Source organism: Dermacentor variabilis, chromosome 6 (genome assembly GCF_050947875.1).
Source record: "Dermacentor variabilis isolate Ectoservices chromosome 6, ASM5094787v1, whole genome shotgun sequence".
NCBI classification, from domain to species: domain Eukaryota; kingdom Metazoa; phylum Arthropoda; class Arachnida; order Ixodida; family Ixodidae; genus Dermacentor; species Dermacentor variabilis.
The window spans coordinates 100,871,519-100,899,051 of NC_134573.1; the positions used below are offsets into that span (position 1 = coordinate 100,871,519).

Consider the following 27,533-nt stretch of genomic DNA (forward strand, 5'->3'; position numbering starts at 1 on the left):
GCGTTTCGCGTACGATGCTTTACCAATTGACCTACCGCGGCGCCGTTTCCCCAGCCACTTTCTTCGGTATTTATGTTTCCTAGTAGAACCCTGGTAGTGTTAGCCAGCGCCACCACTCGAAGACCTTGGCGGCAAATGTGGAACATCCTTTCTGTCGCATGCGTCACGAGAACATGATCGTTTTTGGGTGAAGGCAACCAGTCAATAAACCCACATATGCTACCTTAAGGCATCAATGTTGCCGGATTCGAGACCCTCCTTATGTAATAAACGAGAAGAAAGCGGTTTAACCGAGGGGCCCGATTTTTATTGGTATATATATATATATATATATATCGTTTCGAATGATGCAAAGCGTTACCAGGTGGACGAACCTGTTTTTGTAGGACGAACAGCTATGTGTATGGCGCGAGAATGTGTGTGATGACAGCAGCATTGCAAGACGGCAGTGATGACGGTCATGTGACGCCAATGGTATGACTTCTACTCCGTCCGTTCGTCGCGAGCTTACGACATGACGATTGTTGGGTTCTGCTTAGCTACAGGACGAGGCGAGAGCGAGAGAAACACCGACTTTGACGTCATCAGCGACTACGTGTTACACAGTCGTACCTTCTTATGCTTATTCCAAATGGTGTAAATAAAAAAAAAACAACTTCGAGACTGTGTTTTCATTGCAGCGATGAACCATTGAAACCCCTTCGACCTGTGCTTATTGAGTTTGCGGCACAGCGTTGCAAGGTTTCTACGTAGCGTTAGCTACTACGACGAAAATATAACTCGCCGTCTTAATACGGGAGCTGTCACGTGGATAGAACTCGAGAAACTGCAAGTCACGCAGGCGCCGAACGTTTCAAAACGATCGCCGGCTTTAACACGGGAAGAGCATGCCGTTCAATTCCAATGAGCAAAGACAAAAAAGTGCGATTATATGGCCTAGTGTCTAGAGTATTCGGTCGCTGTGCTCGAAGGCTATAGGTTCGATTCCACTGTCGGTCATGCATTTATTTTCAATACAGGGAGTCTAAGTGCGGCGAGGCAGAAAGTACTATACGTACCACAAGTGGCTGGAATGAGGCAAAGAATGATCTGCATTACAGCACTTCTTTTAAGAACGCGATCATTAACGGCGCGGCATCAAGAACAGCACACGCTCGACGCCTAGAGATCTGTGTCATACCTGCTTACCCTCAGGCGTTCGCGCCGTCCCTTAACATACTATTTAAAAACTGTTATTAAAAAAAAAACAAGAGACTAAAGCCCTCACGCATATATTTTTCTTTCCAAGTTTGTTTCGATTTTATATATCAAATCGGTATCTTGTTATGGCCCTTTCGTACTTGAAACTTATGCAGATACCGCCAGAAGAGTATTTCCGAAAGGAAAAACTGAGCTTTTGTCGCAGTGGGGCTCCATCGTACTTTCAGTTTATTGTTGATCGTCTAAATGGGTTCAATAAATTGAAGTGCCTGCTGCATTCTTACGTAGCGCTTCTAAGTACCGTACATTTGAAGGCATTTCCAGCCCCACCTTTCGCTGACTAACACAAATGACCACAAGCGCACCAATTGATACGATAGAGGGATGCTAAGCAGCGGAAACGAGATGAGCGCAATTAATTTTGAAGACAACGCTTCTGTATTACGCGCGCTCGTCTGTTTCCTATGGACGAGCGCGCACACAGCGCCTCTGGCATGCCTCCAGCGTTGGGAACTTGTTGGCACCGACCAGGCAGCGCTGCAGTTTGGATTCGCCGTCGGCCGAAGGCAGCTGGCGGCAGCGCCTGGCACCGGAACCACGCGGAGACGCCTCTGCGATGTAGCCGAAGCGCAGCTGCTTGACGTTGCAGGCCACGCCCATTGGGGCAGTGCACGGCGGCTCGCTGCCCTTGGCGTCGACGCATCTGCGGACGCACTCCGAGGATGTCGGGAAGACGTTGCCTTCCGTGGACGGGCAACGACCCAGAGGAAACCGCCAGTGGCGACAACCCTTGCCTTCCAGGTACCACCACCACGTGTCCACGACGTCCCGGCTGCAGCGACCGGTTAAGAATAAACGGTGGAAATGTGTGGATGCCCCAAAGTGGCGCTTTGTCGCGCTGGCCACTAAAACGTAGATAAAATGGGCCACGGTTAGGCAACTGATGCAGTGGCGCCGCCGTGAGCCATTTTAGTACGAATAGTAGGGGGCGTATTCGCTCAAAACAACTCTTAAGCCAGAATTGTTCGTAAGAGCAAACTCCATCCAATCCTGATGCTGTACATAATATTAGCGAAGGTGGCCAGCCAATGGCAGAGAACACTTACGAAGGAAAAGCTTTGCAAATTCGGTCCTAGAGCCCGTATTCACGAATTGCCCGTCAGCTAGAATTGCCACGTTGGAGCAAATTACAGCCTATACTGACGTGCATGGGACATATTATTAACAAAGGCTGCCAGCTAATTCCAAAAAATCACTCGCGAATGACAAGCATTGTGAATTCGGCCAGATTTTTACACGAGCGCAAGCGGTTAGCCGTATATCTCTTGTGCTTGGACGGACGGCAAACCTGGCTTCAGCGAGACCACAATATGAGAGGGGTCACAACGAATTGGTTTTAAGCAACTATTGCTCGTGACGTGTGGAGGCTAATCAGACATCTGAAAATGTAACACGCAACTTTGCCATTGAACATATTTAGAGTCATTGAATTTTTTTACGCGGAGCATCTGTGATCAGCCACTTTGGTTTTCTTGAAAATTGTTTGTTATGTTCCGTTTCTTATATTTGCTCGAGACTGCTCACTCGCTCAGGAATATTTCATAGTGCGGCACAGGAGAAAAAGGCTAATTCGTTGTTTCTTTTTCGAGCCATTCTTTTTGTTTGTGATCGCGCCCTTTGTTTGTCATAGTCTAATACCTTTTTACGTAGTTCTGTAACAATTACACTTACCTTTTTCACGCTGAAACATCTGCAAGCACATAGAGCTCTGTCTCTCGTTTACCGTGTGGCGTGTTCGGTGCCCGAAACACACAAAGCCATGGCATTGCATGAGGAGCCTCATCCCCGCATTTAAGAAACGCGCCTTAACTCTTATATGCTTCACTTGATCTATAGTTGACGCGGAACGTGAACACTCCGAAGGAAACGCAATGAGCGTTTTTAGGACGTTCACTCCAGGCGTCATATAGATCAAGTCAAGCACGGGCTTCAATTTAGGACACACTTCTGAATACAGGGGTAAATTTCCAAAGCATCTGGACATGTTTAATTTTGGTACAGAGTTCACGTGCTCTTCTTCCGGGAAGACGAATTCGTATCGTATGGACAAGCTGCTGTCAACCATGATTGATTTAAGAATATACCTCCTTTCACTTTCCTTTTTGCACATGTACAGACTTCCTCACATCAATATGAAGGCCACGAATATTGCGCTGCAAGAAATGGGGAAAATAATACTCAGACAGCTGCGAGCTTTGAGCTGTCAAATTGCATACCTATACCATTAGTGAAATACCTCGCTTTACGTTTTTTCACAGCAACCTTGCGTGGGAATTTCAAGTCGCTTACGTTTGTCAGAGGTGTTCCTCTTTCTATTCTCACATTACCAAAACAGTCACCTCATGCCGTTATCAATGGGGAAGACTGCTGGTTGTCCCGTAATCGAGAGTAGATGTAAGCATGAAATGGCAACCGGCAAAGCAGATTAGTTGCAGATGATACTAGCCACTCTCTCAAAATGGGTGTAGTGCATGTTCGCAACGGCACACCCTACCGCACCACACCGCACCACGTCATACTGGCTACTGGTCCATATGAACGCTGCCCCGCAAAAGAAAGAAACCGGCCGGAGACGGCACTACAGGCAGCGAAAGACGCCGGGAAGACAGAACGCACTGTCTAGCTAGGAAAATAATAAGTTGAATTCTGTGGTATTACGTGCCAAAACCACAATTTGATTATGGGGTACGCCGTAATGAGGAACTCGGGATTAATTTCGACCACCAGGGTACCCTTAACGAGCGCCGAATGCAAGGGACATGGACGTTTTTGCATTTCACCTCCATCGAAATGCGGCCGTCGCGGCCGGGATTATATCTCGCGACCTCTTGCAACACTATATAGCCGCTTAGCCACCGCGGTGCGTAGCAGCGCCTGAAATTACGTGGCGCCATCTCTCGAGGCGACGCAAAACCCGCGCCGCGGAACTCACGGACCGCTGGCTTTCAGAATATGGCTCAGTAACAAAAGGTGACAATGAAGTGTATGGTGCCCTGTATCTGCCTTTTGAACGTTGATATTGGAAATGACAAATAAAACTTCAGCGCACTAGAGGTTACAGCTTGAGTGATATTGTGAACCAACATTAGGAAGAACTCGGAAGCAACGTTTTTTTATAACTTGTTTGGACAGTGACTAGCGTATGTAATACGGTCCTGCACAAAGGCTTGTGGGCCAGAGACCGCATTTTCTTAAATTTTGACTGGCTGCCCGGATAATCTCGTTTTGTGCTGGCGGCTTGCCCGGATTACGGCTCTGGCTTTTGGCTCGTGGTCATTTGAAGGTCGCCGACAACGGAAGCTACAATCACTTCGTACTTAAGAACAGCGTGCATGCTATAGGATACAGTGTAGTTTAACTTAAATTTGTGACTCACGGCGTCATTGCGTTCCTGATTGGCAAAAGATCATTTACTCATGCGCTCCCTTCTAAAGGTCATAGGTTAAGACTTGTGTCTGGAATGTGACACCGATATCTGTAATCACTTGTCGATGACGAACTTTGCCTCGGTTTTGCTATATTTCTATTGTTTTTTGCAGCGTTACAAAACAGACAACAGTAGGCAAACTTATACAATCACAAGTTACTCCGCTATTCGGGACTACTTTATATCGGCACGAAATATTGATACTCCATATTTATTACCTCTTTTCTTTTAAATTTTCTTAGTCTGTATTCGTTCTTTTTGTGTACGGCGCTGCAAATGGTAAGTTAGTTACGTATTTATGACCGTACAATTGAACTTCGTGCTTCATTAGTTTAGTTATGTGTTTTGTATATGCGGAAGTTGGTCTTCGCATTTTCTCGTTTTTTTTACTGGCGCCGCAGTAGTTTTCTGGGCATGCGTATTATTATTATTATTATTATTATTATTATTATTATTATTATTATTATTATTATTATTATTATTATTATTATTATTATTATTATTATTATTATTATTATTATTATTATTATTATTATTATTATTACACGGCTGTGAGGTTCATGCAGTCAGCTTTGATCTGCAAGCGTTACCGCTGTAAATGACAGCTAAGGCACAAAATTATCGTGTTATTTCTTTGCAGTGCGGCATCCAAGCAATCCCGACATCTTCGCTGTATAACGAGCAGCCGCCAAGTGCTTGTTCCTTCAGTAAATACGGCAAGCTGAAGGTGACTCACGCCTCGCATTGCGCCAGCACAGCCTTCTGGTAGCATTCCGGAGCCAGGGTGTCGCCGTCCACGCACTGTTGCCGACAGCTCTCCATGGACGTGAAGCGATTGCGACCGCGGTTACAGAGACCAGGTCCGTCAGGTGTCAGCATCATGCATGCTTGTCTGGTGGCGTTGTAGTAAAATTCCGCCGGTCCCCCCGAGCAGAATCCGAAGGCTGGTCGTCCGCATGTCTCGTGCACCTTTTATAGAAGAACCAACACAGCAAAGAGATCAGTCACGATGTTGGAAGAACCGTATGAGGGGTACTTATCATACGAACTCGTGATGTTGCACTGCGCGTTAACCGCAATCTTTCATGCACTGACCAGCTGCGTCTTCGTTTTCGCGATCGCGGGCCACATTCGCAAAGCTTTTCTTTCGTAAGTGTTCTTTGTAATTAACTGCCCCGCTTCCTTAATTATACGTCCAGCATCAAAGTGGACTGGAATTCTCTCTAAGGAACAATTCCAGCGTACCGATTTTTCGTGAATGCTGGCTCAGGCTCATGCAGGAAGCCCTCACATTGCTGTCAACTGTTTTTACTGCTTGACGTACACTCCTTTAAAGGCTGTGCATGTTATCTTTGCAGTGCAGCTGGAGGAATAATGAAGGTAATTTTACTTCGTAGAATACATCAATAGCCATGGCACATCTGCGGGTTGTCTGCGAGGACGCGGATTTGACTTTCCGCACTGCTTGGTGGCGGCATTCCTATGAGGTTTGTATACATATTTATACCGGGTGTTCAAAATTAATATACTTCTTTTAAAATTAGGCACTGGGAGGCACGCGAATACCACCTGTGCATATGAGTTACGTGGCCAGGGGGACCCCAAGTGAGATGATAATTATCGCTGTCAGCAGCACAATTAACTACAATGTAATAATTACATTTCTGTTGACTACAGTAACCGGGTACCTTTGTATTGAAGTAAAAGGCAGTCATGTTTCTATGCAGTGTCAGTTGAACGAATTCTTCTAACGTGTCTGTGCTCCTGGATATCCGACTCCAAATTTCAATTGTCTTTCGCAAGATTACGCTGCTCCCTTATGTGATGCGGCTGTTGCGTGCGGCGTTTTGCCTGACAATAGGGCGGAGGCACAGGCAAAGATGATAACTGTTCTCCTTCCCCCCTCCGAACGAGTAAATCCAAACCGTAAGTGTTTAGATCCACGCAGGCAGAGGTCCCGGTAGTAGCAGCAGCAGCCGAGTTATTGGAAGATCAGTGACCATATTTGTTTGTAGCGCCTACGTCTGAAGGCCTACAGCGGCTGTTAAAAGTAGACAGTTCAGCCAAAACCCCATAATTTATTTATTTTTTCTTAAACCCCATAATTTATTTATTTTTTCTTCTTAAACTGTCAGAATAAAGTGAACTCTGGTGTAGTGAGAACGTCACTACGCAAAAATTTTCATGCTGCAGAGCTTATACTCTGTTCAATATCTGCCACACAACTCAATAATCTTGCCATTTTCCAGCGTGGACTTCACCAATAATGAAACTGTAGCCTCAAATGCCTTTTTTTTTTTTATTCAACACTGCCAGTAAACTACTTCTGTGAAATAAACCAGTTACTATGTACCTTCTCGCTTATTAAACTTAGTAGAGCAGGATTTCTGCTTATGGAAGCTTCACTCGTCAGCATTTTGGAATAATTTGCTTGTTCATGCTCTCATTGGAGTTACTGTTACTAAGTAGGGCGTACGTACAACAAGCTTTGTCCGCTATTTCTTGTGTATACTGTAGGACCAGTGGCGTACCAACTATTTGTCAAGGCGGGGAGGCAAACGACAAACTATATATATATATATATATATATATATATATATATATATATATATATATATATATATAGTTTGTGGTTGGCCTCCCCGCCTTGACAAATAGTTGGCACGCCACTGGTTCTACAGCATACACGTGGAATAGTAATGAATATTATTGATAACGAAAAGAGTTTGGTCTCTCATATCGGGTTGATTGTTTTTGTTAATAATCGTTGTTATTCTGCTTCTTTATATGCTTTCGATTATTTTTCATGTTTGTTATCAGTAATTAGCATTGCCATTAACTTATGTATCCAATTTCCTCTTATAAATGGTCACCTTCCCTAATTATTGTTATTGTTCACATGACTGTACTTTGCTGTTTTTGTATAATAACCGTATTTATGTAATCATAGGAGGTACCTCTGGCAGTTTTTTCAAAGTTCTGAGACCTCCCGCTATAATACTGGTACCGTGTAACTCCAACATGACTGTTGTAGGGTACATTCTTGTAAACGAGACGACGTGCTTTTGCGGGGCCATGAAATGAAAGTACATACGTCTGTATTTTATTAGGACAAATTGCTGTAAACAAGCCGGCGCGTTATTGCAGCGCTGTGGAATGAAATCACTAACGCCCGTACATTTTACAGGAAATAGTTGGTGGTCGAAACAGCCGGGAAAAGCCCAGTAAAGAAAACGGCGGATATTTTTTTACAGTGTTAAGACCGGTTATAAACACGCCTGTTTTTATTTCGAACTTCTATCAAAATGAGGCTTACGTCCTGGTGTATAGCACTGTTATGGTGCGTGTAATCGCTCTTGCACACGACCGCAGAGCTCACCGATTTGTTAGAACCCGCGAAGCCGTTCCTTTCGCAGCCTTTGCCAGCAGTGCTGTGCATCTGCTCGGCGTCTCCATTCGGCATCGCCTCTTCGACCCCGCTCGCAGTCACCTCCTCCACTTCGTGGTGCCGTGCGGTGTTGACGTCTTCCGGGGTGGTCGCCTCTTTGTCTCGTTTGCTCTCGCGTTTCGGGATCGGCATCGGGAAGTCTCCGTGGCTCACGTTGGTTCCTTCGCCCGGGGCTGCCGCAGAATCGTCGCCCGGTGCGGCGGCGTCAGCACCTCGGGCTCGGGACCCCGGCAGCGTGACGTGGAACTCGTCGACGACCGCGGACAGCAGCAAGGCGAGCAGGGCGCCGGTCATGACGGCCACGACCGCGACTAGCGCGGGTCGGGGATTGTGGCACCATTTTGCGCGCCACCTGAAAGGCGCGAGTGCGTCATACGGATTGAGTGATGCCCGAGGTATGTCGCACAAGTTGTATACGTCGGGTTTGACATCCCGAATGACTGGTCCAGTAAAGGGAAGCGGAACGCAAGGCCAGAAGTGGCGTTTATGATATGGTGGAGTGATGTTTCAGCTGCGGGTAGTTCAGGAACCATATTACTAAATAATTACGTAATCTACTGATTCAGCTCTAACTCCACTTATATTTTATTACTCTTCGTTTTTACAAATGTACTCTTTATGACAGAAATAACGGCGAACAAGTTCTTTTTTTGGATGTGAAGCCGTGTTTGGGAATTTGAGAGCCAGAATTGCTGGCGACGACGGGTCAAGTACATCCGTCGCTAGCATCCTGGTACATTTACCTGCGTTGCTTATTTTAAAATCCAAAAGGGAACAAAATGCACATACGTTTGCTCAAATTTTGCAACAAGGTCGCATCTTGCCTAAACTTGACACTATATTACCAAATATATCAGGGGAAGAAAGAATCATTGGCCATCATCTACACCCCTTGGTGTTTCATCAATGCGCTCCCTCCAATGAGTAATTCGAGCAATTATTTAAGGTCACGCTTTGCCGGGTACTGAAGGCGCCAAAAAGTGTGCTGGGGACGTCATATATGGTGACATTTTGGATAACACATTTCGCGATAGCGGAGGCTGCCATGACTTCGGCATTTTCTTTGTGAAACCAGGCAAGGAGCTGCATCAATTGTAATATCGTACAATAAGCACCATAAAATTTCATCTCACTTCGAAATTTGAGCCAATGTCACGGTATAGCTGCACTGCTAACGAGTACCGTAGCCGTTCAGCACGTGAATATGATTCAAGCTGATATAACAGTTCAATATGTCAAAACAGCCTACAGTTAGGGCACGGGTAAATATTTCTCAGCCTGAAGAAGCAAGCGTTTCTTTAGCGCATCAGGTGATTGCGTTTTGGCGCGCCTGTTTTGGTGGGTCTTCCTTGGTTTATTTTCGTTAATTGGGACGGATAAATTGGCTTGTTTGCTTTAATGGGGCAACATAATTACCCACTGCGGTAGCTCAGTGGCTACGGCGTTGCTTTGCTGAGCATGAGGTCGCTGGTACGACCCCAAATGCGGCAGCCGCATTCCATTGGGTGAAAAATGCAAAAAAAGCCCAATCAACCACGGATATCCATGGTACGTCCGCCACGAGTTCGAATGTCCATCCCTCTACATATTCATAACGGACGTCCATAGGACGTACAAGAAATGTCCCTGTCCCGTTCTGATGTCCGGCGGACATCCTCTTTTGAACTTCCCCTGGTTGCAGAGAAATTGGCGAAATGCGATTGTCGAAATGGCGGCCATACGGGTATCAAATTTAGATGTCGTATATCACAGGGTTCCTGGGAATGTTGAGGCAAGCTCATTCTTGAAGCAATAACGCTCCCCAGATGCAATAGCGTTCATTGGCAGAAAAAACAGCAGTTATTTCGCTCAATTGTATTTTATTAGGTGATGTGCAAGTGCGAAATATTTTGAGAAATTCAAAGCACAATTATAGGGACATGAATGCGATGCCTCCTTTAAAGGAAATGCACGATGGTAGACATTCCGAGTGCGCTGCTTTTTTCCAGTGCCATAAGGAGTACACGAAATGTCATACCCACCATTGCTTCAAGATGGACACAGAAAGAATATTAAGACATTGTCAACCAAAACGGAAGCCATTTGCCTAGCAGCAGCTTTAAACCTGCATTATTATGGGTGATAACATTATTGCGTAAACAAAGATGAAAGACAGCACACGTTTCGAAATACATCAGCGTGTTTGTTTGCTCCTTGTTTTAGTCGTGCTTCAATCATAACCCCCTTTGTTCAAGGCACCGACAGTTTATTTCTGAACTTCTATTGCTTCCGACCACCGCGAGCCCCGCGAATTGATATTTGAATGAATACCGGTAGCATCTTGCTGTCTGGAATGGACGGCTACTGAGAGCGGCGCGCATTCGTTTTTGTTGTTTCCTTCTTGTTCTCGCAATGGGCGCAACTCACCCGGACCAGTCGCTATCGTCGATCGCTGGCAGCTCCCTCTCGAGGCCAATTTCGCGCAGCGCTACGTCCGTCTTTCCGCTGCTGTCCTCCTCCGAGTGGCGGTGGCGGAAGTAGTGCTTGATCTCGTCCGGCATCCAGTACGGCGCCAGGCTGCTGCACTCGGACGCGCGGGTGTCCGAGCGGGCGCTCTGCCTGGCACTGAGTGACGACACGGGGCCCACGGTCAGCGAGACGCCGGACGCCGTGTCCGCTTCGGACGCGCCGTTCTCGACGGCTTCAGGAATCGTGAGAATGGCAAACGGTGGCTCACTGTTCCCACTGCCACGTCCTGCGAGGTGGGGGAATATTTTTTTTGTCTTTTTGACTTACAAGGAATAAGTTTAGCCTATCATTGTTGTTCTCTGAAACTAATATAGTATACCCCTGAAGAAAACCACGGTTAATACCGCGTTTAAGATCGCACGGAAGTACAGATGCAGTGAAGGAAGTACGTGACTCCTTTCCTCTTCTTCCATTAACCTTCAAACAGTCAGCTAGATCGCTATCTAAATATTGTGAGCGCACCCGTATAAGGCACATGAAAGGTGGGATAATTGTAGGGGCGCATTTAAACCTCGTGGGGATCGGAGACTCTAGCGGATAGCCTTTTTTTTTCTAATTGCACACATTTCTTAAAAGTAACAAAGTGTGTATATATTGGCTGGGAATCGCGGATTTTCATTCTGCGACATGCATATTTGCAGTGCAACTGCAGCCAAGACATGGGCTTACAATTTTGGTCATAATTTCGAGGCGTGAAGCCACTAAGCCTTTCGAGCAATGTTTTGCAAAATACTCTGGGAACAACTACGTAACTATTGATGGTAGTACACCAATGATGGCCTTGAAAGCCAGACGGAAAAAAAGAGTTGCCATGTAGCTAGGTTTAACTGAATATAGCCTACCGAATGTGTCCTGCCTGCAACTTTAGGTGAGTAACTTTTTCGTAAGTACAAGAACATGGATGAATATCGTAATGATTGCATCGGCAAGCGTAGTAGAAAGAAAAAGTATGCGAATCCCACGCGCTGTGAGAATCTGTTTAACGGAAGATTTGTTTCCTTTTTACGGGTAACGTTTTTCTAGTGTAGCGACTGAATTCATCATGTCTTCACAGAGCAACGCTTCGGTCAAAGTGAACTTGTGGCGTTTCATCATCAAGCAAACGTCAGAGGGAGACCAGTCCATTGCTCCCTCTACATACCGGACCAAACCCGCGCTGCACGTACTACTTCTCGAAATGCTTGTTGGCATCCGTCAAGGCCGATGTATACGCTCTAGTCGCCAGGCACCGCAAGCCGCACCGCACGGTCGTGCCAAAATAGTCGCAGTTTCGTCCAAAAGGCGAAGCGTCGATTGCGATAGCAAATTAGTAGACAGTTATACGAAGCAAGGATAGGATAGTGGTTTTATCGGCCGTATAAACTTGGAAGTTTTCGCTTACTAACTAAATTAACAAGCATGGTGTCATCGTGGACAGGCAAAAATGAACACGTCACTCTCGATGACCGCGGACACCCGCTGTCAAAACGCTGGCGTAAGCAGGCGCGGCAGCAGAATCGCGCGAGTGAAGTGACATTCGGGCGGTCTATCGCTTCAACGCAGACGGAGCGGCGAGAACACAGCACACCACGTTATGAGCCGCCTGCAGATCGCTTTCAAGATAAGGTGCGAGCGAGAGCTCGCGGCCGCCCTAAGTGCGCAGTTGGTGCCGGAGAAAAACGCTGCCCTCCGCCCCCCCCCCCTCCCTCCTACCCTCCCTCCCACGGAGCCGCGATTGTCCATTCTCTTTGCGCGCGGTCGCGAAATACGCTGATTCCGGCGGAGAACAACGCCGCCCCCCTCACTCCCGCCCTGCCTCCCATTCCCCCACGCCCTTTTGTGCGACAGAATACAGCGCAATTCCCTCAGCTCCCAGCAGCGATCGTCGGCTCCCCTCGCGCCTTTCACTCGCACGTACAGCATACGGCGCGCGACGACGGTGTTATCACCCCTGAACTTTTTACGGAACATCAAGGCGACGGCGACGGCAAAAATGCGCCTGTAGTGCACATATAATAGATACTGCGATAAAGTCGCACATGACGAACATTTGAGCACAAATTACGGTTGGCACCGTGTATACAGTGCAAACCATCACCACCACAAGGCCGAGGAGGCTAGTTCGGCCCCTGACCGTTTGTGACCAAATGTGCAAGATAGCGGCAAGCATCCTTGAACTAGGTGTCACTTACAAAGATCACAAGAAATGGGAGTCCTCATCTGCAACTTCTCTTCCAGCTGTGCTTTGCGACCTAGCAAGACATGCAACAAAGAAATCGCCAAGTTTATAAACAACGCTGAAAACAGAAGCCTTACCTTTCCGGCCATCGGCGTTTCCGTCCAAGAGTGCGACCCGTTCTTTCTTGTGCGCTTTAGTAGCCATCGCCGCACCAGGCCATGGCAAGTCCATTCTGAACGTATCAGTACTAACGGACTCGCGGTCTTGGACTCGCGGCTGGTCCGCTCGAGACACGCCAGGGTGTGGCTCCTCCCTGCTGGCTACGGGATTCGGTTCTTCGGGGTTAAAGAAAAGCGCCCACCCGAAAGCGAGAGGCCGTCCTGCCTGCCAGCGAAACGCCATTGCTGAACCCTACTGACTTCTTCTGTCTCTTTACGATTTGCACGTTCTACGCCACAAGGGGCTCGTGCTGAGCTATTTCTGGACAATATAAATGGAACAAACATTGCATATAAATAAACGGATAACATTCTCTAGTTATAGTGCACCTTTCCTGGAAAAACAATAGCTATATTTACAACGTGGGCAACAGTGTTGGTTGGTTGCATAAGCGCTAAACATATATGCTCATAATAGCAAATTATACATTGAAATGCCTTCTACAAGATATATATAGTCTCAGAAGAGGAAGTAACTCACACGTGCGATCTATTCCTTTGCCGGAACCCTATGATCATGTAAACGTCTGTGAAACCGGGTCGTGGCTATCTTGACTTACAGTCCCCGTATAGTGACGAATCTATTAAATACTCTTCGCTTAACGGAAGGGTGCAGGCGAACAAGAGGGTCGTCGAGCACACCGATGTCGAATGTTGTCGTGAAGCGGAGGCCTCTTGTGCCAGTACGCAATTTCACGCTAGCGCTAACACTACTAGAAGAAAATACGCTGCCACAATATTAAAGCGCGTTGAGAACTATAGTTATTCCATGGACGTTTTTATGACCAGGCACGGCTTCGTTATTAAAGAATAATGCACGTTCATTCTGTAGTTTTGTAACAATTTTCTTAGGCTGTTCCCTCTGGTTACTGTGGTTGGCGCTATCCTGGCAAGAGTTTTCTGAGTCGACTAACCGCTTTACATCTGCAACTAGCTCATTTCTCATATGTTGTCCTTGGTGTCAATGTTTGTTGGTTTCTTATAACATGCTTAATAAAAATCGGGCCCCTCGGTTCACCCCCTTTCTTCGGCCACGGTGTTTATCACTGGGTTAATCCTGACGGCTCACTAAACGACGGCTTCTTAGACTGCCGGATCCTGGGTACGCATTTACTGCTTGCGCTCGACTGCACGAGCCTGTTCTTGTTCCCGGATGGCAGCATCGACAGGGAGTAGAAGAGCCTGTTCTCGGTTCTGCTCGCGGCGTTGTTGATTGAAAGCTGCCTGCTCCTCAGCAGTACGTATGACGCGTGGCCTACCCATTTTAGAGCCGGAGAGAAACTGCTGCACGCGCCCTACGCAGCGACGGAGATCAACGGAATTACTACTGTCGCAGCCAATCGCGCACCTGTCAATTTTTTTTCGCGCATCCGCATGTGTTTGAGCCGGAGGAGTTTTGGGCGTACGGGCGACAGATGGACGGACGGACTAATCGACTATAGCCATATACAGCTTCACTGTAAAAAGGCATCTAGCAGTTTCCATGGCATTCCGCTCCATATTATTGCTTACACGTGCCCTTGTAGAGCACTAACGTGGGTTTTATAAGTTCGTACACTGACTATACCATGACGGACATCATCTGCACTATTTTTATGGTTAGCAGCCCATGCGCCATTGAGAGAATGGGCAAATAATTAGAGCACAGCGTCTTCAGAGTTCCTGTATTCAAGCTAAAAGCGAAACGCGAGCATCTCAAATATAGCGGTTTTGTGGCAGTCCAGAAAAGTATATGCGACAGACGCCTTATGCTCGCCTGTAGCCCAACGTATGCCACGATGCCACCAGGTGAGGCGGTTCTTGAGTTCTCTCTGAATCGGGGACCAGGAGATCGTCTGGAGGAAATGAAGAAAACGTTAAGCCGTGCGTTCGCATGGCTTACGGATGTCATTGCAGTGTGAAGTGACGTATAAAGGCCGGAATACATGGAGAGTTCTTAACGGCGGCAAGTCTGCGATTTTCGCCAGGCGGCGCGCATTCGACGCCCGGCGTCGAGAAAGACTCCCGCCGCCGCCGATCAGGACCCGCCAGATATTCGACGTGCGTCGTCGGACGCTGCCGTAAGCGGCCAGCAAGGGCAGCCAATCATGGCTCACTGGCCAACACCTCCGTCACTTCCGTCTTCCTCGCCGGCACATGCTTTCCGCGCGCGCTCTTGTCTGTTCCCGAGCTTGGCACTTTGTGTTAGCGACATGGCCATGACTTCAAAGGCAGATCGCGTGGAATTTAACGATAAGCTTATCTGTGTGGTGAAGGAGCGTCCCATATTGTGGAATAGTATAGAAGGGTCGATCATAAAGATTATGAACGTGGAGACAGGTCTGTACGTCAATCTTTTCCGATTACGCACAGCGCGACCATACCGCTTATTTACAGCGCAATCTCTCCACTGAAGAGGCACGACATATACTGATACATTATGAAATGCAACTGAAGGAGCTTTAGACGAAGTTTTGGGGGTTTTCTTGTGTATTTTGTTGTTGTAAAGAAATAGCAAAGGTATATAAACTTTATTTGTGCGTATCCTGTTGGCTAAAGCAGTTTTGTTTTGTCTGGCCACACTGAGGCGGCACCCGCCGCTTTTTCACTCCATCTAGCCCCAGCCAGCGGAAGTTGGGGGTCACACCAACGCGGCGTTTTCTGCTGTGCGAAATTCGTCGAGGAAATCGCTCCATGTATCCCGGACTTAACTCGGCAGACGGTCCCTCTTTCCACGAAGCTTTCAACCGCGATTTTAGATAAATCACCGGGCAACACTATTGCTTCTTTTTATTGTTTATCTATCCGTTGTCGAAATGGTGACGACACTGTCAGTAGTAAAAAATAAAATCTGTTTCGCGTACTTGGTGAATTCGACGTCATATTATATATTCAGTCGTATACACGCGTGCCGCATCGAGTCCGGTAAGCTGATTTATTTTTATTCACTCTCAGCAAATAGCAGTGCGGTATGCGGGGACTCGGGGTGCTCCCGCGGTCCACGTAAGCCTACGCGTCACATGACAGCCCTCGTAAGTGTATAAATGCTGCAATGGGGCTGGCGCTGCGCTATTCGCCGGCGCTTTTGCAGCCGACCTACTGCTAACGTGTGCTCGCCCTGCAAGTCCAAGTCCTTGACACTCGTTACCGAGTTTGACATAGAGAGCCTCATGGAAACCTGCTCTAATAACGTCTTCTCTTCCAATACTACCGACCCTGTAATGGTAAGCCAGATTGTGCACTTGCAGGTTAGACATAGCTTAGACTTGGCTTCAGGACTTGGCTGACCGCAGTCGCTTTGCGTAAGGAAGTAGTGCGCATAAGCGTAACTCGAAAATGACTGGAAGCGTATAACTATGTCGTGTCATATGTACCGCCGTAATTTTGTTTATTTGTTAACAAAGCATGCGGGTTTGCACTATAGCGCCTTATGGAATCAACGAGACGCTCCAAAGTGCCTCTTGGCACCAGCTTCAAGTGGCTGGTGACAGCGGTACTAACCCTACTCGCGTGATGCGGCCTGCGGACGCTCATTGAAGTCTGTTTTTATCGATGAAATTTAATAGCAGGTTCCACGGGATATTTTAAATGAAGGCTGGTTATTTTTTATTCGAACTTTCTTTTCGCGGTTGTTGCCTCGCGACATGGGGAAACCTATATGCGCTACAATGCCGACAACTCCAGCCTGTACATTCTTCCCCTGATACGTTGTCGGAGCTACTTTCCTGATTGTAACTAAATAAGACGTATAGCCAGTATTTACCGTTGCCCGTGCTGCTCACGCTACTTGCGTACGTAGCGTATCACGACATCTTCCGAACGCAGGGCCACAAGAGCGGTAAACGAAGTCGTTGATTAAATAATACGGACGCGCGGCCCCAGCGTGAGTCATACCACGTGGGCGTCCACAAGCAAACTCAGCGGCGCGAACCCACCGGAAAAAAGGAAGCGAGAAAATTGCACTCGCAAATTATTAGATTACTATAGGTAAGATTCAGTCGGTTATCGCGCGTCTCGCAAAAGAAACAATGCACGCGTGGCAGTATCGCTGGTTGGTTTGGCACCCGTCTGTGAACAAAGTAACAGCATGCGTACATAACGGGCCATGAGGGCGAGCGCTTCGAGTGATAAGTGGCGGCAAGTTCTGCCGAGGAATGCAACTCGCGAGACTGGCGATTATACAGTGCGCTAGTGCGGCTGTGAGCATATGCGGCAGCGAACTATAGAAGTCTGTCTCAACTATAGGGCAAACTACTACGCAGGCCGCCAGCATAAAGCTTCCGCGAAAAAAAAAAAATTGGTTTTCGCGGAAGCAAAGGCGCGGTCGCACGTTCAGAATTCTTATCTAAAAGTATGCGAATCCCGGAGGGGCGCTTCGTTTAACACGGCATTTCTTTTTCTTCCCCCCCCCCCGCCCCTTTTTTTTGTGTGTGTTAAGACGTTCATCCGTCACCGCATAGATGTGTACGGCCATGACCACTTGCGATTTGTTTCCATCGCTGTACATGTACGGCAGTTACCCTCCAAGGGCTTACCCAGCCTATAGGAACTCATGACTTCTCTCTATGCGCGTGATTTTCCGCAGATACACATATAAGGGGAACACGCGAGCAATGCATTATACCGTCTCCTAGACTCCCGCACGTTCTGGTGTGCAAGTTATTTCCGTACTCGTTCCTCGAACCACTCAAGACATTAGGAATGGTAGCGTAAGCAACCTTGTACACTTCACCGTGATTCTTTCGTCTCATCGCACACAGCGTCGATCACGTGTACGCTACGCAGCTGAGAGTGCAGCCGCGGTGCTGGTTGTTGCGAAATGGCGCATTCAACCTTCCCTGCATACTGCGTCACTGTTCGCTCACTTTGTGCCAGCACTGCCTGCGTGTGAGCCGTTGCTATTTCGTTAATGTCAATTTATTTCAGACGTGCCGTTTCAGCATGCGATAAAGCTTTCGGAGACTGACGCGGTATTCCTGTGCGCTAGATTTATGGCACATTGGCACAATTCGTACTTGTGCTTCCTCCCTAGTTCGGTACTGTACTTTCAATTGATGTGGTCTGCGAACAGAGAAATACAACACACTATGCTTGAATTGCATTGTCCAGCATTAGTTTTCGCATCTTGGGCGGCACTGTGACCCACTTCAACTGATACTTGACCTCGTAGATCGAATCCCGTTCGCTAAAGTTGGACTGAAGCGCAAGATGGCTGGTTATTGTCTGCGTTTTTAAACCTAATGTGACTACTGAATCTCAACCTGTCGCTTTTGCGCCGTTCCAGCAAAACGCTACTACGCCCGCTGAACATTTGCGGGTCTCGCTTGTGTTCTGCAGGAACACGCCGATATACGATTGGCATGCGAAGGCACGGCGGTTCACATTTATTGCAGCTCAATTCCATAGCAAATCCTGATTGTGGGACACATTGAAAAAGTAAAGAATGTGTAAACTGATGCGTTCCCCTTTTCATTAAGGTTTTCTTCTTTTCTTTTCGGTCCTCATGCCACGCCCTGTGCAGAGTAGCCTACCGGACACCTAATCGGGTTATGTGTAGTCTGGTTAAGTTCTCTAACTTTGACCTCTTGTTTTTCCTCCTGATCCTGACGGCTTTGACCACCCTTAGTTTTGTGCCCTTACGTTATTGCCGGCAGTGAGCAGTATCTGCAGTCACCTTCTTTGCTTATGACACCGAGCTTGCCCTATGGCACTCGCGTCCACCTTTAACTAAGACAAGGCTAAGCACTTTTATTTTTAGTCACGCAGGCGCGCGTTTACTGTGCCCTAATGAAACGTTAGTGTAGTTCCTTGCATACGTTTGAACTCTGTGTAGCTGGTTGACATAAGTTCCAAGTTTTGTAATCCTTGTGCTCTTAAATGCTGCTTTCGAGTTTAGATGTACCGTTATAAACACATAAAGCACTACGTTAGCATGTCGTGGTCGGTTAATTTTGTTCGTTATTCGAGAACACTACCGCAGCAAATTGGGACACAGGCAATTCAAGATGCTTAAGTGGATCCTGAACCACTCCTCGGGCTTCAGGAATAAACAGTCGACGGATACCATACGCTGCTGGGAAATTCTAATCCAATTTTCTCAGTCGTGCGCGACTCGTGGAGCTCGGAATCGGATCGCGAAGCCTCCTATTTCTCAAACGCTCTTTTCAACAGCGCAGCCTGCTCCTCACTCTTTTTCCGGACGCTTCAGTTCGTAATATAGCAGATTCCCATACGCGACTACTGTTATAGAATAGCTGGCATCACTCACGAAGAGTGTTTGGATCGGTGCGCTTCTTCCTGCTGTTACTGTGTATATTTATTGACGCACTTTCATAAGCCGGTTGAAGTGAGCGAATATCTGCTTGCCAGTTTTGATAATTGCGTACTTACGGGAAAAATCAGTCTCGTCCGTTCACGCTAAGCCACGGACGCATTGTAGGAATTAAACTTTGGCCACCCTGCTTGTTGATGTCGTAGCGATCGCGTCTCGCCAATTTCTACTGGTTTTGAGCACTCAAGTAGCCTCAAACCAGGCGACACTTAAGGTCAGACCACATGCCAGATCGAGCGTACTACTGGAGACGCCTCCGTTTACTTTCGTAAAGGAACGTGTGTGCCTGTGCGTTACGCAAAAAAATAAAACAGGTATATAAAGATGTACAAAAAAACAGACGTTGTACACGATCTGAACAATCGCGTGGCGTTCATAAAGGAATTCCTTGTCACTTAATATATATATTGCTTCCATACGCACACATGGCCACGCTTTTTTGTATGAAAGGCTCAGGTTATTTCGTCTGTCGGATTGTTTTTAGGAGGAAACAAAATCGTGATATTATAAGAGACATGTTTACAAGCTCGCTTGTTGTGCGCGCTGCAGTTTCATAATGAGTATTGATAGCGCTTCCAATCAAACCAGCTTATTCACACCAATGGTAAAAAAAAAAAAAAAAGGTACATGCCGTTCATCTTTGCCCTTGGCCTTCTCGGCTAGACATGGGCCCACGCAGGAAGTGCTAGATAAGGTACATCGACACAACTCGACATTGCACATTACATTTCGTGTAGAACAAAGTTATAAAGTTGTTTCATACAAATACGAAACGTAAGGCACACAAGAGCGTCGGTAATAGTAGCACAAAAAGTAAAAAGAAAGCGCTGTAGTTGGATGTGCCTACTAGCCACCAGTCAGGCTGTTGCAGGACAAAGCCGGCAGCACCACGTAGCACGGCCAGACTGCCAGACTAGAGCGTATGAGCGTGCGCGCCTACTCAAGCTCCCCTTTCTTTTTTTTTTTTGCACAATGCAAACGCTGCGCTTACGCATTACAGTTGTATGTAGCTGCAGTCTGCTACGTAGCGTAGATACCGCGGCTGTCGCGAGGGGCCGCGACGAGTCCGCTGAATGAACGCACTGAGGCTCGCTAAGGACAACCGAGTTTGGCTCAAAACCCTTTTATTCTGAAGAGTGACGACACCTTTAGATCTTTGCCGACGCACCCTCGCCCGAGCCACTAGACTCTTTCCAATTGACTGCGCTTCCCGCACGCTGATTGGCTGCGGCGTGCAAAGCTGCCCGATCAGCAGACTTTCACGTGAAAAAGACGTCATGAAACTTGTTTTACAGCTTTTTTTTTTTCATTTACCGACCGCCATTTGCGGGCCACATGTGGATCACGCTTCCACGGCACGCGTGCAGTTTCCAAATTAGGTGCGCTTCGTTTGCCGCAAGAATACCTGGCTGCTGCGCTTTTCAATGCGGCAGCAGGCGAGGAAAAGTTTTGGCGTTGTTTGCAATCCCCGGAGAAGAACGGGACGTCGCGCGGCAAGAACAATGGTGGCATCAACAGTGACATTTCGGGTTCGTTGTCGGAGACCTGACGAGCAGGTCTTCACGCTCTCTACAATCACGTGCAAGGGTGCAGAGCCCTGTTTCTCCTCTCTACATTCCAGGCATTCGATAGACCGCTGTCCCCAAAGGACGGAGAAGAGCGATGGGGATACCTTGCTAAGCTCCATCCCCTCTCCCATTCGCCTCTTTCCTGTCTGTATTTTCGCTGTCTTCCTTTCAGCGACATTCGCTCCCAGTTTTTTGGGCGCGATTTGTCGAGAGTGCGCGACCGACTAGCATGTGTTCTTTTTCGGAGACGCCACAGACTCGTGGAGGTTCTGCAATCGCGCTTGCAACGGTAACCTGACACCGCCTGCGAGCGCTGCCCAGTTATTCAAAGGTTAGTCTTAGCTTTCTGATTGATAGTCGCGAAGATAACCTAAAAAAGTAGAATGCGATCGTTAGATTGCGGAGCTTGTGGAGCGCCACGAAGGCTAGAAGAGGATGAACTTAATTTGTTCATGCGTGCTTTTTCTTTCAGATATTACTTTTTATCTCGAGATATAGAAACATTACTTGGCAGGAAAACATTTTAAGGACGGATAGGAAACTGGCTGGCGTGTTTAGAATTTTATTGCGAAGACGTTAGCAAATGGATACCCATCGCTGAGTGGGTGATATAATAGTGATCAACATTATTTCATTATCTCTGAACTTCTAGTTTATCATGCATTGCGATGTTTAAGTGCGTAAAGTTGAGGACTCGGCGCGTTCGCTAAGCCTACTAGAAGTTCGCCTGCACGATATCTAGGGTCTTGTCTGCCTTGTTTTGTTTTTTTTTTCATTTTGCATTGCTGTTATGCAAAATTTGATGTGGCTTTTGTCCCTTTTGCACGCTTACCCTGTAATGCAACGATCTTCGTGTAATATTGTAAATATTACTTTTCTTGCGTATACTTTCTCCCGTGTTTTCGTTGTTTCCAGATGTGACTGTTCTTATGTTGCGTGCTATTGTTTTCGGCGATGAATGTTTTTTTTTTTACTTCCATTTATTTTTCAACAATGCTTGCTTTACGTCGATGTAAGCGGAGTTTCCCATCTTTTCTTGGCAGCCTGTAAGGTGTTCCTTAATACCTAGATCAATACATGCCGCAGTGCTTATTTCGAAGCATCCCGTTCCATTCAAACGTCTATGCCTCAAAAGTTACTAACGCCATTTTACTTTATTTTTGTTATTTGTACATGAAACACAAGAGTGTGTAAGACAGTATATCTGTCTCAAACTCTTCCTAAGTAAAATGAGAAAGAAATTAAGGTATTTTTTTGCTTTGCCTACAGGACACCAACTCCCGTGCTCAGCGATGTCTAGCTGCCAAAGGACAGTCATCCCAGGACCTTCACCCTCGAAGACCGGGATCTCTCACCCACGCTGACGCCACCGGAGAGTGGCCTCACGCGCTCTTCTCCAAAGTGGGCCTAATAGATACATTGCCACCTGGACTTTCTTTTCTGGAAAACAGGACACCGTGGATCTTACGCCCAGTTTCGGAGGAAGAAGCGGTCTACATTCGCCAAATGCTACCATGGATGCGCGGCCATCTTCTGCGACCCAGCCGCTTTCAAGAAGGTACTATTTTTTTAAAAACCTGTTATAGGGATAGTCTTCCTTTATATGGTGAGGGCACGTTATCCCTACTACCGACCTCTTATCGCTAATCAAGTGGTGATAACGTGCTCGCTTTAATAGATGTGGCAAGTTCCTGTGTTGGGGGGCCATTGCCACGTAAACATTAGCCATAATACGAAAGTTCCTTGTGCCGATTTATTCTTCTGGCACGTAGTTTTACGATTCTGAACTGTGGTAATGACTATTTAAACTACACGTATAAATCGTTGCCACACATTACAAGAAGAATATTACCTAACTTACAGGATATGTTCGAGGTATGCCTCCATCTTTCTCTATTTTTCATCATTGTAGAACAAAATGATGGCAAATGTGCGTGTGTTCACTTACACTCTAACAGAACTCTGGGGCTACTTTGATAGAATTGATAGCCCAATTGATAGAACATCGCACCTGCGGCAAATTGTTTTTTTAAATCCGCTTTCATTTACAATGCTTTACCATTTCTTTACTTCATTTAGTAAGCACAAGTAATTTCCCCTATGTTGTCCTTGGTGTCAACGTTTTTTGGCTTCTTGTGATATGCTTCATGAAAATCGGGCCCTTCGGTTAGTCGCCTTTCTCCTTGTTTCGCACATTTCTTATATTCGCACATCTCAGTGGTTGTATTTGACACCGTTGTTTTTCACTCTGCGCAGCTCCACGCGTGGCAGGGACTCCTATGCGAGGAAGGAGCGTGCGGAGCCTTTGGATGTCGCCCGCACGTGGCCCGACTCTGCGACGAGGAAGACATGATCGCGACGCTCGAACAGCGAAGCGTCGTCGCCTTGGGAGAAATAGGCCTCGGCTTCTCCGCCGATTGAATGCTCTCTGTCATACATATACCATAGGCGGCAATTACGGAGATAGACCTATGCATGTGAGTGGTTTTTTTTTTCCTGTAGTTTGTCTTAGCAGCCAATGAAATTCATTTTATAGAATATTACGGCGTTCGGAGGTTAGGGAAGCGTTGTTCAATCCCTCGTCGCAGCTTTTATGTTATTGTATGCCTGTGAGCGCATTTGGGTTGGCTTCAGAATGCTAAATTGTATTCGCACTTGTTGTGATTCCTTGTTAGGAGACCGATTAGTGAATGTTATCCAAGCGTGTTTCGACGATCGCGCTCGTTGGGTTGCGTTGAAGTGCATCAGAGACCACGAAAAATAAAAACAAACGGTATTTATTTGAGTGGGGGGGGGGGGGGGTTCGTCTTTCACATGAGTCAGTCGCTTACCTTAATCTTTGGTCGTTGCAGGCAGTGCGATCACCAGATGCAAGAACGCATCTAACGGCGGCAGCTACAGCTTGCAAGGAATGATCGTCTGCCCCTTGTAATCCACTCGAGGGATTCCTCACTGGACACCCTGCGAATCCTGGAGGAGGTAAGATGGATTCTTCGTAACGCTGCTTATCAGCTTCACTTAATCATAGGGACACAACTGACAGTGTAACTTCTAACTCTTAGCCGTGAAGTTTTCACTTGACGTCAGGGGTCTCAACGGGCCTCCTCGTGCTTCGTTATATTGTGCAGATAGTCTGCAGAAACTCACCCCAATAAAAATGGCGCCTAAATGTGTCCTTTTTTCATTTTAACAAAACATCCACAACAATGGGGTTCATTATTGCTGTTGCATGTAGCGTTACTAAGATCTACTGATTGAAGTTAACGGTGGGTTTGGTGCTGGTTTTACGCAGGCCTCCGTTCTGCTTAAATATAACTGGGGCCAGTTCTCTTTAATGCAACAAAGCAAGAAGCTCATTCTTTTACGTGCGTGTCCTCAGCAGCAATTTCATCTTCACGATGGGTTCTCTTGGGTAGTCACGTGACACCCACGCGAGCGTAGCGTCATTCGTGTCAGTGCAAGCTCACTCTTGCTATGTTCTCACAAAATCAGGTGGTGCCTGCTGACTGGCCCAACCATCGCCACTGCTTCACGGGAGACTGGACCGAGGCGCAGCTGTGCATGGACACGTTCCCCAACCTGTGCCTCGGGGTGACTCCACTTCTGGAGTTTTCCAATGCTAGTGCTGTTGCTGAGGTCGCCTGCAGGGTTCCCCTCGATCGTCTGCTGCTGGAGACGGACGCTCCGTACTTGCTCCCGAAAAGCGTACGCGTGAATTGTATCATCACCAACTATTCTTATCGGCCAACTAAAGCAGCCCTGCGTACACGCGGTGTCACGACTCCGCTCTTGCAATAAGTTTTTTTTTTTTTATTCCTCGAACTCCAGTCGTGGTTATTTCGGTAATGAGAACGTACTGACGAATGCAGGTTGTTCCTAGCTTTTTAGCAATTTTCACCTGCGACCACATAGCTGTTGCTGTAGCGTGTTATAGGTAAAGCTACGAGATCCCTCGCTCAATAAAATTTCACTGTTTTCGCATTAAGTTCACGCAAACTCATCATAACAAGTTAGTGCGCAGGGGCGCTACTACATATCGCGAATTTATTCGCTGATCGTACCCACATTCTTTCTGAACAGTTAATTGTGATGCGACCTACGCGTTATGTTGGATTACGGAACGAAAATTTTGATACATGTTATATCGCAGCTACAAAAGGGCACAAAAGCGCTGCTTTGATGAAGCTACCCGAGTGAGTCACCGTCTGTGATCCGGACTGAGTGAGTGAGCGATCGATATCCCCAGTGGAATTTCTCTTCTTTTAATCTTTCCCTCCCCTTTCCGCTGTGTAGGGTAGCCAACCGGGCTCAGTCCTGGTTAACATCCCTGCATTTTATCATTTGCTGTCTCTCCCTTACTAGATGTTGCTCAGGTTCTCCCTTTGCAACTCGAAGATGCTACGCTATGAATGCCCGAGACTCCTAAACGCAGGAAGGGCTTCACCTGCAGACAATACCCAGAGATAATGTCCAGCTTCGCTAATGATGTGCCCCGCATAATGATTCGCTAAGATTCTCTTGCCACCAATTCTAGCGCAAGAAGTTTTAGTGAATGTTAGTCCCGAGTCCATTTTATTTCAGTGAATTGCACGGGCTATTTCTGGCAGAGGTGAAAAGCAGATATGCGTCACAATCAAGTAACAATGACATTTCAGTGTGGAGGGGGAAATCTTCAAAGGCAAGAAAGATAGGGACATGGACGGCGCACTAAGAAGTACCTACAACGGAAGATTGTGTGTTACGTGTACTTTGAAAGGTGGGACCGTGTTTGCACTTAGGCGGCCCGTTACTTTTATCCGATGGTTCGCCACGACTATAAAGCGTATAGTCTATCGGTGATATAATTTTCTGTATTCATGTTACTGAAGTCTACTACTCTGAGAATTGCACTCCTCTGCTGTTACACCGCGTGGGAACTGAAAAAAAAAAAAGCATCCGAATTGGAGTAACGTTTTGCGTATACTTGCTTCCATTCTGCAGGAGTCCGGCCGCCTCACGCAGTCACATCCAGGGATGGTCATCCACGTGGCCACCACTCTGTCCAAAGTGTGCAGGTTCCCCTTTGAAGACATCCTCGACACTGTCCGGCAAAATTCGCGGAAGATCTACCGCATTTAAGGCGACGGCGAATGAGCAAGTCTTTTAGCTTCTTTCATGTGCAATTTCGATTGAAGCAATGCCCGCAAAAATTTACTGGGCCATATCCAGAGTACAATTTTTTTGAGAACAGGGATGCGACTTGTTGTGATCAGATTTATGCTAGAAAAGCTTCTAGACTCATTTTGAGCCTCTTTTACGTGCTTAGGCGTGACCTCACGTTGAGTAGCCGAACGCCTTGGCCAGTCATTTTTCGCGTTGAACAGGTTATCTGATACAAGCTTCAACCCCAACCTGACTGGGAGCCGGTGTCTTAAACGTTATGTGCCTATGTAATACGGCTTTGATTCTGTCAGCGCTGTTGCAGACTCGCGAGTAATAGTTTACGTTTTAAGGTAGTATTCTGCAAAATGTTCCAAGCTCGTGAATGTTACCTAGCAACCTTGGTAGTGCTAGGGAAGACCAGCGAATAAAGTGCATATTGGCATTTACCTGTTTGTTTCTCCGCAACCACTTCTCATCGGCTAACAAATGCTAAATGTTGTCGCTTGGAGCAAGCACGCGCTTGGATATTGGAAGTTTCTCAAAGTTATGCATGGTTCTGTCACTTGTCTGTTGTTATCAAACCCCGTGTACTCTGATTGTATACGCGACGCGAATTGTGTAGTACTTTCTGGAAGTAACGCGGCAACCAGCGATTAAGCTGGAACCATCGACGGCTCATGTATAAAAGCCGACGCGCTTGACCCGTTGTTCAGATTTTTCTACGATCGCCACTGTGCTCGCCGCAATCGTTGTGCTTGACTGTTGCTTGTTTTTTCTGCGCACAGATTCGCCTAATAAAGAGTTATTTTCGTGAGTCAGATTTTGCTATTGTGCTGTTCTCCGTCACTACAACATGGCATCTGGTGGAGGTGATTTGCGTTCACATACCGGACGCCTCGACAAAGCCGTGATCCAAGCCCGAACCGCGAATGCAGCACCAACGTCGCCACGGACCTGCGAGCTAGCCAGAGGCCGCAAGAATTTCTGACGGATCATGGACCTCTTTCTCGCGAAGGCCATTGAAATCAAGGCCATGGAAACAACCACAATGGCAACCCCAGCGTCCTCCATCCTGCTACAACGGCCCAGGGAGCCACCGGCCTCCCTCCGAGCATCGTTTGAACAGCCCGAATACTGGTACTAAATGGCCGCTACATACAACAGCTGGAACTCCGAGGACAAGCTGTGGCATGCATACTTCTCCTTGGAAGAAGCCACCAGGACGTGGTTAGAGAATCACGAGTTCAGCCAGACAACGTGAGACCTCTTCCGCAGCGCCTTCCTAAACACCTTCACGAGCATCGTCCAGAAAGAGAGGGCGTAAGCGATACTGGAATCGCGTAGGCAGCTTCCAAACGACAACACTACCAATTAAACCGGAGAGATGACCGCCTGTTCCGCCATGTCGACCCGGACATGTGCGAGGACAAGAAATTTCGCACACTCGTGCGTGGTGTGAAGCAAAAACTTTTCACCGGGTTGATTAGGCGCGCA

The 27,533-nt window shown here is 47.1% G+C and overlaps 2 protein-coding genes across 3 annotated transcripts; one reads left to right on the forward strand and one right to left on the reverse strand.

The window, feature by feature from the left end:
* Positions 1-1,415: 1,415 nt before the first annotated feature.
* LOC142584293 (papilin-like) lies at positions 1,416-5,647 on the reverse strand. The gene is made up of 2 exons (XM_075694437.1): positions 5,424-5,647; positions 1,416-2,032 (listed from the first exon to the last, which is right to left on the reverse strand). The coding sequence occupies exons 1-2, from the start codon at positions 5,567-5,569 to the stop codon at positions 1,663-1,665; spliced, it is 516 nt and encodes a 171-aa protein (XP_075550552.1). The 5' UTR covers positions 5,570-5,647; the 3' UTR covers positions 1,416-1,662.
* Positions 5,648-10,590: 4,943 nt separating this feature from the next.
* Positions 10,591-26,851, forward strand: LOC142584294 (3'-5' RNA nuclease TATDN2-like). 2 transcript variants are annotated; one of them, XM_075694438.1, is made up of 5 exons: positions 10,591-10,876; positions 22,167-22,455; positions 23,750-23,876; positions 24,390-24,602; positions 25,878-26,851. In XM_075694438.1, the coding sequence occupies exons 4-5, from the start codon at positions 24,459-24,461 to the stop codon at positions 26,013-26,015; spliced, it is 282 nt and encodes a 93-aa protein (XP_075550553.1). In that variant the 5' UTR covers positions 10,591-10,876; positions 22,167-22,455; positions 23,750-23,876; positions 24,390-24,458; the 3' UTR covers positions 26,016-26,851. The 2 variants fall into 2 exon arrangements, with proteins under 2 accessions (XP_075550553.1, XP_075550554.1); XM_075694439.1 differs by lacking the exons at positions 10,591-10,876; positions 22,167-22,455 and adding an exon at positions 23,168-23,374.
* Positions 26,852-27,533: the final 682 nt, after the last annotated feature.

Coding starts and splice junctions, on each gene's coding strand:
- LOC142584293 (XM_075694437.1), bottom strand. CDS start 5,569: ATGATGCTGACACCTGACGGACCTGGTCTCTGTAACCGCGGTCGCAAT. Junction 2,033..5,423: donor GTGCTGGCGCAATGCGAGGC/GTGAGTCACCTT, acceptor CGGTCGCTGCAG/CCGGGACGTCGTGGACACGT.
- LOC142584294 (XM_075694438.1), top strand. CDS start 24,459: ATGGACACGTTCCCCAACCTGTGCCTCGGGGTGACTCCACTTCTGGAG. Junction 24,603..25,877: donor CGTACTTGCTCCCGAAAAGC/GTACGCGTGAAT, acceptor TCCATTCTGCAG/GAGTCCGGCCGCCTCACGCA.